Raw genomic sequence first — 13,119 nt, forward strand, 5'->3', positions numbered from 1 at the left:
CCCCCACATAGTTTTTTATGTTGTTTTTAGACACAAGAGTGTAGTGAAAAGAGTCTTACATTCATACTTTTCCATCTACAGGTGAAACTCAAAAAATTTGAATATCGTGCAAAAGTCCATTTATTTCAGTAATGCAACTTAAAATTTGAACATTGTGAAAAGGTACAACATTCTAGGCTCAAAGTGTCACACTCTAGTCAGCTAATTAATCCATACCCCCTGAGCAAAGGTACCTCAAAACTGTGACTTTGGGGTTTTCATAAGCTATAAGCCATAATCATCCAAATTATAACAAATAAAGGCTTGAAATATCTCGCTTTGCATGTAATGAGTCTCTCTCATATGTTAGTTTCACCTTTTAAGTTGCATTACTGAAATAAATGAACTTTGCACAATATTCTAATTTTTCGAGTTTCACCTGTATTTGGATCCACTCCTATATATGGTTCAAAAAAAGCTACATTAAAACCACTTCAAAAACTGTATGGCATGTGTGATTAGAAGTTTAATGGGTTTGTCTGTTGTTTTTGTTCTTTTTTAAATTTGCACAACTTCAGATCCCTATCTGTACATTTCCACACAGACAGTGTCATATGCACCGCTGCAACCAATTACTGACCTTAGTGGCACATGACCCAGCAGTGACCACCATCATCACTGAGGACATTCACTGACTGCAGCAGTGCATGTCACCCCATGTATGTGGAAGTGGACAGATGGGGACCAGAAGACCAGTCCAGAAAGTCAGGCGCTGGAACAGAGCTGTAGTGAGTTGGTGAGTATAGATTCTTTCAACAGTTATTCCATTTTCTGATGCAATTTTTTTTTTAAAGGCCAAAAACTCCTTTAAAGCCTACAGTTCTTACTCATCAAAGTTCTTTTGCTAAACTGCTAAAAAGTCGGACAATTATTAAACGGAGCTGGAGCGCCATAGCGCGTCATTACTTTTGTACCCTGCTATGAAGTAAGGATAAATGTAGGGGATCTAGCATGATGGGAATGCTTGCTTACACCTATGTTGAGTCTGCTGCTGATATTGGAGCAGCTGTAAAACCTTAAAAATTATATAGCTGTTGATGAAATGAAAAGTATACTGTACTTCCATAGGACGTTATGTGGTGAATATATGGAGTCTACGTACGTTCCTGCTTACCCTCTATCTTTTTCATAATCCAGCATATTGTTTTCTCTATTTTTTTTCCTCCATGTGACTTCACTATGATAGGTTCTGCCTCCAATTATCCTGCAATGACATGAATATTCATATCACACAAGGTACATCGCATAACTCAATTGCAAAAAATTATTTTAAACCAGATATAAATGTGATAACAAGGAATAACTAGCTTTTCTAGCATATAAGACAATGTAATATTCTAAAACGTATTACAATGGTCGGTAAAGCATTGCACAACCCTTCCCATATGAACGAGATCAACGTAAAGGCCAGGGGCGGGTTGGGAACTTAAAGTGGCCCTGGAAAAAAACCTAAAAGTGGCTCCATGTTGTGGGCAGGACTAAATTGATAGAAGATGGAGCAACAGAAGTAGGCAGGGACAACAGAAGTAGACAGGGCCTGCAATACCATAGTACAGCACAGAGTACCGCCCCAGCAGTATCAAATGCCACAGTGCAACACAAAATACTGCCCCCCCCCCCCGCCCCCACCGCTGCAGTATTCAACTGTAACGCAGGACTGAGGATGGTAATACAGTTTCTAACAAAGGGTATGGTTTCTACAACATATTATCTGGAGAAATTGCAGAAACTAGTGCAAAGGACAGGTGGACATTTCAGCTCTGCTCCCCTTTTTCTTCACAGTAGGTCTTACATATCTTCCTAGGATATTTTACCCAAATCATCAACTCCTTGTCATCTCAGTACATTGTAATAGTTTCTTACATGGTGAAGTTAGAGACAAAGGCTGCGGCTGGGATCTGCATCTGGAATACAACCTCTTTCGCCTCTACAGCCCTATTCACCATGGTGCAGGCCACGGCAGTGAAGGCGTAGCGAGACATAATGGTGGATTTCACAGTGAAGTCAGTAACAATGGGCCTGATTTCCTGCAAATGAAAATGAAAATCCTACTTAATAGGCACTTTACTATAATAAACTGTTCATACAAGATTATTATTAACAGGCTTCAAATTACTGATTGTGAATTGTAAGATGCTGGGTCCAGGGGTGTAGCTAAAGGCTCATGGGCCCTGGTGCAAGAGTTCAGCTTGGACCCCTCTACCCTCAGTACTTTGCGGCCAGGGGGCATGGAAGCATATATCCTTTGTGCTGCCTGAGGAAAATTGAAATGGCAACAACCTCCCCTTGCTAAATTTTTTACCTAACTCCTTCCCAGATGTGTAACTTGAGCTCTATGCACTTTCTATAATACTGGTGTCTTCTTATGTGGCACAAGGATCTTTGGGGCCCCTTAGACTCCTGGGCCCGGTAGCGACTGCTGCCTCTGCACCCCCTATAGCTATGCCCCATCTATTCCGAGCTGTCTAACATTTAGACCTTTTTCTTCGCCTAAGGCTACTTTCACACTAGCGTTCGGGCGGATCCGTTCTGAACGGATCCGCTCATAATAATGCAGACGGAGGCTCCGTTCAGAACGGATCCGTCTGCATTATATTAGCAAAAAAAAGCTAAGTGTGAAAATAGCCTGGGACGGATCCGTCCAGACTTTCAATGTAAAGTCAATGGGGGACGGATCCGCTTGAAGATTGAGCCACATTGTGGCATCTTCAAACGGATCCGTCCCCATTGACTTACATTGTAAGTCTGGACGGATCCGCACGCCTCCGCACGGCCAGGCGGACACCCGAACGCTGCAAGCAGCGTTCAGCTGTCCGCCTGTCCGTGCGGAGGCGAGCGGAGCGGAGGCTGAACGCCGCCAGACTGATGCAGTCTGAGCGGATCCGCTCCATTCAGACTGCATCAGGGCTGGACGGCTGCGTTCGGGTCCGCTCGTGAGCCCCTTCAAACGGAGCTCACGAGCGGACCGACGAACGCTAGTGTGAAAGGAGCCTAAAATAGGCGTAGAAAATGGTAAATGAGATGAGCCGTCCCGTCTCCTTCCCTGCCCACACCAAGCCCCAATTTTAGACCTGGCGAGAGTCGGGAAAAGTTGCAGATTGCGCCCCAACTACTAGTTGCGCCGTAATCTGCGCCTGAAATATGCCTAATTTAAGCTTATTTTTGAATGATAAATATCCCACTATTTGTATTTTCTTGTCTTGTGTAAGGTTCCAACTCTACTTTATGTCTATCTTATTCTTTTGCATTGTTTTTACAAGAAAAAAGTAAGAAAGTTTGCCAGTGAGCTAATGCATTATTCTACCTGTTAAAGAAAACCAGAATTTTACTTTTGAACTTGAGGAAATGGAGTACAATAGGTAATTTACTTATAATTCCCTGTGCTTTCCATATTCATCCATTAAAAATGAAGACCTTCATGTAAGATGCATGGTGCTGATGTGAACTTGACAGAAGCAAAACATGAACACTAAAATTCTCTTTGTTGCACATATTATGAATACATAACAGTTAAAAACATCATGTATAGGAGTTGAACAAAAATGGGGAAAGCCTCTCCTGATACTGAGGACACCCTGATCCTCAGTCTAAATTTATTTTGTAGTCATAATTAGATAAGATGACACCAGTTATAACGCATCAAATCTAATAAAATGTGAACTTGGCCATATTTGCAGCTATGTATGGAAATAATTACGATACAAGTTTAGTGATACTTACCCTCCGTGATGCATATGGTACTTGTCTTGGAAACCGAGATGCAACCTAAAGTTAATAAACAATAAATTATTCCACATTAAAGAGGTTACACCATGATTGATGTAAAAATAAAAATTCCGACATCATATAGTACATTGAAACGTCTTTCTAACAAACCTAAAACAAGCCCTGTACCGGAAATAGATCCGGAGATATCCTTATTCAATGCTTTGCTATATTTATTTCAAGATGGTAGTTCAGGGAAGGTGTCCTTTCTGCTACAGTTTGAGGGTGTCCTTTCTCAAGGAACATGTCTCTCTCACCACCATAGCTCAAGGAATGTTTGATTTCTGTCTTTTCTGCTGCAGTTATTCCTCTTTGTAACTGTTACAGCTTCTAACGGTAGATATGGCAGGTGACAGTTGAAGGATGGAACTGAGCGTGTGTCTACCTCTGTAGGTGGACATGCACAAAACTATACAGATCAAACTACAGGGGGCACCATTAAAATGAACTCTCAACTCAAGCATTTTTGTAACAGAAAGTAAATTACAAAAGTAACTTATTTTTCATAATATCATTTAATAATGGCACAACCCCTTTACCGCCTTAATTAACATGAAAGAGGACAGTAGACTGCTTCAGATGAATCTAGATAGATTGGAGGCTTGGGCAGAGAAGTGGCAGAAGAGGTTTAACACTGACAAATGTAAGATAATGCACATGGGAGAAATAATGCAAGTCACCCGTACATACTAAATGGTAAAAGACTGGGTAACACTGACATGGAAAAGGACCTAGGTATTTTAGTGAACAGCAAACTAAGCTGTAGAAACCAGAGTCAGGCAGCTTCTGCCAAGGCCAATAAGATAATGGGTTGCATCAAAAGGAGCATAGATGCCCGTGATGAGAACATAGTCCTGCCACTTTACAAATCACTAGTCAGACCACACATGGAGTACCGTGTACAGTTCTGGGCTCCTGTGCACACGACATAGCAGAGCTGGAGGAGGGCAATTCAAGTATAGAAGAAAGAAGGTTTCTACACAAACATAGAAGAGGATTCTTTACGGTAAGAGCAGTGAGACTATGGAACTCTCTACCTGAGGAGGTGGTGATGGTGAGTTCACTAAAAGAGTTCAAGAATGATTATGCACTGTAATACATTCACATGAGTTTTACAGGGGACTAAAAAGTGTAAAAATAAAAGTTCTTTTTAATAATATGTAAATCTTAGAAATAAAAAAACTTTTGCCATTTCTGATTTATATGTAAAAAAGATAAACACAATAGGCATGGTTGCCTTCGCAACACCATAATCTATTAAAATATTATTAAACTATTATTTAACTTGAAGTGGTTTTTGGCCACTTTGCCTTCCCAAAAAAATTGAATAAAACAATTAGCAAAAGGTCCCATGTATGCCAAAATGGCATCAATAAAATCTATAACTCGCTCTCGGCAGAAACATGAAAAAATTATGAGGGTCAGAATATGGCAATACAAAGCAAAAACTATATAAATTTGGTATCTCATAATTGTACTGACCCTCAGAATAAAATTATAATGTCATTATAACTGTATAATGAACAATGTAAAAACGAAACCTAAAAACAATGGCAAAATTGCTTCGTTTTATCATACTATCGCCCAATTTTTTTTTTTTTAAGTTATATAATTCACCTGATATATTCCAAGATTATTCCATTAAAAAAATACAACCTGCCCCGCATAAAACAAGCTTTTTTGCGCGTTATCTAAAACTTAGCAATAGCACTCAACATCTCCTAGCAAACATCTGTTTTTCACACAAATGCCATTCATTTCTAAGGACCCAGGGCTGTGTGAAAAACACACAATATAGAGCATGCTGCGATTTTTCCTGAACGCAAAGATGATCAGTGATTCAGTGCGGGGGTTATGCATTTGCAACACACATTGCATTCAGACAGAAAATTTGCTTGTGTGAAAGAGGCCTAAGTACTAAATTAGGCTGTGTCCTTAACGAGTTAATTCGGAGTGTAGTCACAGATGTAGCAGTGAGCAGGTATAATTAAAACTATGGTGTCCCATTCACTTCTATGGGACTGTTATGTAGTATTCGCTTAAACAGGAAGGAGCTGTCCCATTGAAGTAAATAGGGACGCCATACTTGTAATTATATTGCTCAGCTCTGCAGTTGCAACGGTGCGCAGGTAAATAATAAAGAGAAGGCGGCGCTTGTACGAGTGCAGTATTCTCTTCAAACAGCTGATTAGTTGGGGTACCGACAGTCATATCCTGAGGATAGCTCATCAATAAAAAAAAGTGAACTCCTTTAAATTTAGATTTATCACATACAGTGCCTTGCAAAAGTATTCACTTGACCTTTTTTGTATTTTGTTACATTACAGTCTTAAGTTCAATGTTTTGTTAATCTGAATTGTATGTGATGGATCAGAACACAATGGTCTAAGTTGCTGAAGTGAAATAAAACGATATAAATAAAACTATTGTTTACAAATAGAAAACAGAAAATTGGCATGTGCGGATGTATTTACCCCCTTTGTTAGGAAGCCCATAAAAAGCTCTGGTGCAACCAATTACCTTCAGAAGTCACATAATTAGTGAAATGATGTCCACCTGTGTGCAACCTAAGTGTCACATGATCTGTCATTACATATACACACCTTTTTTTAAAGGCCCCAAAGGCAAACACTGCCATGAAGACCAAGGAACTCTCCAAACAAGTAAGGGATAATGTTATTGAGAAGTACAAGTCATATAAAAAAATATCCAAATCTTTGATGATCCCCAGGAGCACCATCAAATCTATCATAGTCATATGGAAAGAACGTGGCACAACAGCAAACCTGCCAAGAGACAGACGCCCACCAAAACTCATGGACCGGGCAAAGAGGGCATTAATCAGAGAGGCAGTACAGAGACCTCATGTAACCCTGGAGAAGTTGCAGAGTTCCACAGCAGAGACTGGAGTATCTGTACATAGGTCGACAATAAGCCGTACGCTCCATAGAGTTGGGCTTTATGGCAGAGTGGCCAGAAGAATGCCATTACTTTCAGCTAAAAACAAAAAGGCACGTTGTGATTTGCGAAAAGGCATGTGGGAGACTCCCAAAATGTATGGAGGAAGGTGCTCTGGTCTGATGAGACTAAGATTGAACTTTTCAGCCATCCAGGAAAACGCTATGTCTGGAGCAAACCCAACACATCACATCACCCAAAGAACACCATCCCCACAATGAAACATGGTGATGGCAGCATCATGCTGTGGGGATGTTTTTCAGCAGCCGGGACTGGCAAACTGGTCAGAGTTAAGGGAAAGATGGTGCTAAATACAGGGCAGGGCCGGACTGGCCCACCGGGATACCGGGAAATTTCCCGGTAGGCCGCCGGCCCTGGGGCCACTTTACGATGTGTCTGAACTTTTTAGGCGTCCGGCAGGCCGAATCTGAAAGCTCTGTAGTGGTGGCCGGTGGGTGGAGCTGAGCAGGCCGGCAGCCGGCCTCCGTGGGAGCGGCACTTCTCCCTCCGACCACCTGGTGTCACTGTGAGCAGCAGCCCGTGATCCTCCTGGCTTGCTGTCCTGTGTGTGGCTGCCCCTCTCTGACTTCCTGCAAGTGGCCTCACCTCCACATTCAATATGCCGGGCCCAGGCCGCAGACCGGAAGCAGAGCCCGACCCCTGTGTCTGCCGCCCGCCGTCATGACCGATGCAAACAGCCCTGAGAGGACTTGAGGAGCCGCAAATACTGGGGGTAAGAAGGGGCCAGGCTGTGCCTACATGTGACTGTGCAGGCTGTCAGGGTTATGTAGTGTATATTATTTACATACAGTCCTATAAATTTTAAGACTGTATGTACACTAATATACACTACATAACCCTGACAGCCTGCACGGCGAATGCAGCTTATTTTGCGATTTGCGAATTTTCGTGCGAATTTCCGCGCTATTTTTTTGCGCAAATTTTTGTGCTAATTTTTGGTGCAAATTTTTTGCAGAGTACTTACAACTACAAACGCTCGCCGAGAGGAGGGAGGAGGCAGGCTGGGAGGACGGGCGCTGGCAGTGTGTGAGTCATACGTCACGCGCCTGCGCCGCCCACTTTATGAATGAAGCAGGCGGCGTGGGCGCATGACGTATGACTCACGCTGCCAGCGCTTGTCCTCCCAGCCTGCCTCCTGCCTCCTCCCTCCTCTCGGCGAGCGCTTGTAGTTGTAAGTACTCCACTCATTATGCGATTATGCACATAACTATTTACTATTAGACATACGATTATACAGTGAGCGGGGCCCGTGTGCAGGCTGCCAGGGTTATGTAGTGTATACTATTAGTTTACATACAGTCTCCAGTTTACAGTAATCTCCAGGAGTGGCATCGGCTGGGCAAATCAGCTTCTAGGATGTGGGCTCCATGGGCACTCTGTACCCTCACATGCTTCTTTATGCATCACAGCAAGGAGATTGGGGCAGTTGACAGCAGGGCTCTGGCTGGAGGTAGCACTTTGTGAAAGGTTGTCACACAGGTTGTCAGGGGCTGGGAGTGGAGAACATCTTGGTGTGTAACCTGGTGTCACTGTGCTGTACAAAGGACCTGCTGGGCATGGTGCCTCCACAGAGGGCAGGGAATCAGATTGACTGAGGAGGGCTTGTACTTTGGAGAAGAATATGTGGCTTCATGTGACAGAGCAGAGGAATCGCACAGAAGAGTGTGTGGATGAGGATACGTCGTGTCTCCAGGAGCTCTGCCGCTGACATCTCCAAGTGACAGACACTGCTGGACCCCCCTGGCACTCTGCACACATTATAAATGCACAGTATAGCTTTCCCTGATATGTATTTGATGTCAGGGCCATGCCCACATGTGGCGAGTGGCGGTGCATTATACACAGCAGCACGGTGTCCGGTACTCACAAAGACGTGGTAGACAAATGCCCAGCCCCGGGGTCTCTCCAGCACGTTGCACAGGTAGTTACGCAGCCTCCGGTACTTCACGTTCCTCCGGCAGCTCTGGCTGCTGTTGTACGACAGCGGCTTCCCCAATAAGCTCATGCGAGCTCCCTGCTTCCCACGGCGGCTCTCCTGCAAGCCCCCTCCTGGTCCCACACCGCTGCCCCTGCCAGTGTCACCGGTGCCCAGGAGAAGCAGCCCATCCCCTCTACTGGAGTTCAACAGCACCCTGTTCCCCCTACTCCACATCTTTCGTGCTGTAGTAACGGTCCCTACCCCTGCCTTTACCTCCAGAGCTGCTTTTTATCCAGAGTCCAGAGCCTCCCACATCACCTCCACTATGGTTGCGGGACATGGCATCACCGGCGTGGGCACAGAGGGCTCTGGGTGCATGCACAGAGCAGACCTGGGGACAGGGTGGCAGCGCTTCCTGGCTTCAGACTGTCAGATCTGATCACAAGTTGGCACCAGCCATACATACAGGAAGGCTCTGTGTGCAGGGTGCCATGGGGGTCCAGCAGTGTCTGTCACTTGGAGATGTCAGCGGCAGAGCTCCTGGAGACACGACGTATCCTCATCCACACACTCTTCTGTGCGATTCCTCTGCTCTGTCACATGAAGCCACATATTCTTCTCCAAAGTACAAGCCCTCCTCAGTCAATCTGATTATCTGCCCCCTGTGGAGGCACCATGCCCAGCAGGTCCTTTGTACAGCACAGTGACACCAGGTTACACACCAAGATGTTCTCCACTCCCAACCCCTGACAACCTGTGTGACAACCTTTCACAAAGTGCTACCTCCAGCCAGAGCCCTGCTGTCAACTGCCCCAATCTCCTTGCTGTGATGTATAAAGAAGCATGTGAGGGTTACAGAGTGCCCATGGAGCCCACATCCTAGAAGCGGATCTGCCCAGCCGATGCCACTCCTGGAGAGTCCCTTGCTGCTCTCTGTACAGGAGGGGACAGTGATCACACAGCTCTCTGCATCCAGCAGGCTGCTCAGCCTCCACACAGGCAGCTCCCAGCAGTCTACTGTGCCTTCCTACATAGAAGCCTGGAGGTCACTTCCAGGCAGCTGAAACTCCATGCATGATGGACAGAGTGGCTGTGAGAAGCTTGGAGCCCACCACCTCCAGGCAGCTGCACTTCAACAACTTTTCCAGGAGAACCCAGCAACTCTGTGACAGCAGGAAGGGGTTGCCAGTCACTCACTTGTCCCTGTGCAGCCTGCAGCTCCAGTCCTTCTCCTGGTGCTGCTGCTGACATACATTCAAGGGGGACAGAAGGGGAAGGGGGTGAGGAAGAGGAGGACAGAGGGGGAAGGCCAGGTACTTACAGGAGGACTATATCTGAGTATAAATTAAAGGGGTTGTTCGGGTTCAGAGCTGAACCCGGACATCCCTCTATTTTCACCCAGGCAGGCCTTCTGACTTGAGCATCGGAGCAGTTCATGCTCCGATGCTCTCCTTTGCCCTGCGCTAAATCGCGCAGGGCAAAAGCATTTTTTGAAGCTCTGGTGACGTGCCGGGGCTCTCCATGGGGCTGCCAGGAACCCCGGTGACGTCAACGGCACTGATGGCTGGGATTTAGCGCTGCCCTAGCCAGTAAAATGGTAATATGAACAATGGGGTTCTACAAAAGAGCTATTGTGGGGCAAAGTTCATATTCGTGTTTACACACGTGTTTTAAAATGAATGCTTTCCCCTTTTATAAACAAGTAAATAATGACGCAATGCTGTGGGGCTGGTGTGCAACTTTTTCCAGGGCTGGTTTTTATCCCCAGTCCGGCCCTGATACAGGGATATTCTTCAGCAAAACCTGTACCACTCTGTGCGTGATTTGAGGCTAGGATGGAGGTTCACCTTCCAGCAGGACATGGACCCCAAACACACTACTAAAGCAACACTTCAGTGGTTTAAGGGGAAACATGTAAATGTGTTGGAATGGCCTAGTCAAAGTCCAGATCTCAATCCAATAAAAAAATCTGTGGTCAGACTTAAAGATTGCTGTTCACAAGCGCAAACCATCCAACTTGAAGGAGCTGGAGCAGTTTTGCAAGGAGGACTGGGCAAAAATCCCAGGGGTAAAATGTGGCAAGCTCATAGAGACTTATCCAAAGTGACTTGGAGCTGTGATTGCTGCAAAAGGTGGCTCTACAAAGTATTGATTTTAGGGGGGTGAATAGTTATGCACATTGTCTTTTTCAGTTATTTTGTCGTATTTGTTGTTTGCTTCACAATAAATAAATAAATAAATAAAAATCTTCAGTTGTGGGTATGTTGTGTAAATTAAATTATGCAAATCCTCAAACAATCCATGTTAATTCCAGGTTGTGAGGCACCAAAATATGAAAAAAGTCAAGGGGGTGAATACTTTTGCAAGGCACTGTAATATAGACTATATAAAGAAACCAATCAATGGTACATCCAACCGATCAGCACAGCATAGTGTTAACCTTAGGTAAATAGGTTATATAATCTCAGACCTAGCTGTTCCAGCCAGAAACAGGTAAAACAAACCTTCCTGAATAACTAGAGAGTATAATTTCTTCCTGAAGCCACAAAGTAATCAGAGAATTTCCCTGGATCAAATGAACATCACTTATGGTTACAATTTAGACTGTGAGCTTCACTGGACGCAGCAAAGTCATGATAATGTCTGTAAAGAGCTGCAGAATATACAGGTCCTTCTAAAAAAAATTGCATATTGTGATAAAGTTCATTATTTTCTGTAATGTACTGATAAACATTAGACTTTCATATATTTTAGATTCATTAAGCACAACTGAAGTAGTTCAAGCCTTTTATTGTTTTAATATTGATGATTTTGGCATACAGCTCATGAAAACCCCAAATTCCTATCTAAAAAAATTTGCATATCATGAAAAGGTTCTCTAAACGAGCTATTAACCTAATCATCTGAATCAACTAATTAACTCTAAACACCTGCAAAAGATTCCTGAGGCTTTTAAAAACTCCCAGCCTGGTTTATTACTCAAAACCGCAATCATGGGTAAGACTGCCGACCTGACTGCTGTCCAGAAGGCCATCATTGACACCCTCAAGCAAGAGGGTAAGACACAGAAAGAAATTTCTGAATGAATAGGCTGTTCCCAGAGTGCTGTATCAAGGCACCTCAGTGGGAAGTCTGTGGGAAGGAAAAAGTGTGGCAGAAAACGCTGGACAACGAGAAGAGGTGAGCGGACCCTGAGGAAGATTGTGGAGAAGGACCGATTCCAGACCTTGGGGGACCTGCGGAAGCAGTGGACTGAGTCTGGAGTAGAAACATCCAGAGCCACCGTGTACAGGCATGTGCAGGAAATGGGCTACAGGTGCTGCATTCCCCAGGTCAAGCCACTTTTGAACCAGAAACAGCGGCAGAAGCGCCTGACCTGGGCTACAGAGAAGCAGCACTGGACTGTTGCTCAGTGGTCCAAAGTACTTTTTTCGGATGAAAGCAAATTTTGCATGTCATTCGGAAATCAAGGTGCCAGAGTCTGGAGGAAGACTGGGGAGAGGGAAATGCCAAAATGCCTGAAGTCCAGTGTCAAGTACCCACAGTCAGTGATGGTCTGGGGTGCCATGTCAGCTGCTGGTGTTGGTCCACTGTGTTTTATCAAGGGCAGGGTCAATGCAGCTAGCTATCAGGAGATTTTGGAGCATTTCATGCTTCCATCTGCTGAAAAGCTTTATGGAGATGAAGATTTAATTTTTCAGCACGACCTGGCACCTGCTCACAGTGCCAAAACCAGTGGTAAATTGTTTACTGACCATGGTATTACTGTGCTCAATTGGCCTGCCAACTCTCCTGACCTGAACCCCATAGAGAATCTGTGGGATATTGGGAAGAGAAAGTTGAGAGACGCAAGACCCAACACTCTGGATGAGCTTAAGGCCACTATCGAAGCATCCTGGGCCTCCATAACACCTCAGCAGTGCCACAGGCTGATTGCCTCCATGCCACGCCGCATTGAAGCAGTCATTTCTGCAAAAGGATTCCCGACCAAGTATTGAGTGCATAACTGAACATAATTATTTGAAGGTTGACTTTTTTTGTATTAAAAACACTTTTATTTTGTTGGTCGGATGAAATATGCAATTTTTTTTAGATAGGAATTTGGGGTTTTCATGAGCTGTATGCCAAAATCATCAATATTAAAACAATAAAAGGCTTGAACTACTTCAGTTGTGTGTAAGGAATCTAAAATATATGAAAGTCTAATGTTTATCAGTACATTACAGAAAATAATGAACTTTATCACAATATGCAATTTTTTTTAGAAGGACCTGTAAGTGAGTAAAATAATGAAATATTAATGATAGCTCTCAATATCAATAGTTACGAGATACATGTCCAGCACTGTCTTAAAAAACCACTGCCATGCTGCTTTAGTGTTTACACACTTTTGTATTGATGCCCATGGTGAAATCCAC

General features: G+C 44.2%; 1 protein-coding gene across 1 annotated transcript in view; it reads right to left on the reverse strand.

Annotated features, from left to right (window-relative positions):
- ITIH5 (inter-alpha-trypsin inhibitor heavy chain 5) overlaps positions 1-13,119 on the reverse strand; it is a 112,646-nt gene that overhangs the window by 88,029 nt on the left and 11,498 nt on the right. The window contains exons 2-4 of the mRNA XM_044280041.1: positions 3,760-3,804; positions 1,903-2,066; positions 1,154-1,243 (exon numbers count right to left, since the gene is read on the reverse strand). Coding sequence (XP_044135976.1) covers positions 1,154-1,243; positions 1,903-2,066; positions 3,760-3,804 — 299 coding nt within the window. The remainder of the gene's footprint in view (positions 1-1,153; positions 1,244-1,902; positions 2,067-3,759; positions 3,805-13,119) is intronic.

This window comes from Bufo gargarizans, chromosome 2 (genome assembly GCF_014858855.1).
Source record: "Bufo gargarizans isolate SCDJY-AF-19 chromosome 2, ASM1485885v1, whole genome shotgun sequence".
Taxonomy (NCBI): domain Eukaryota; kingdom Metazoa; phylum Chordata; class Amphibia; order Anura; family Bufonidae; genus Bufo; species Bufo gargarizans.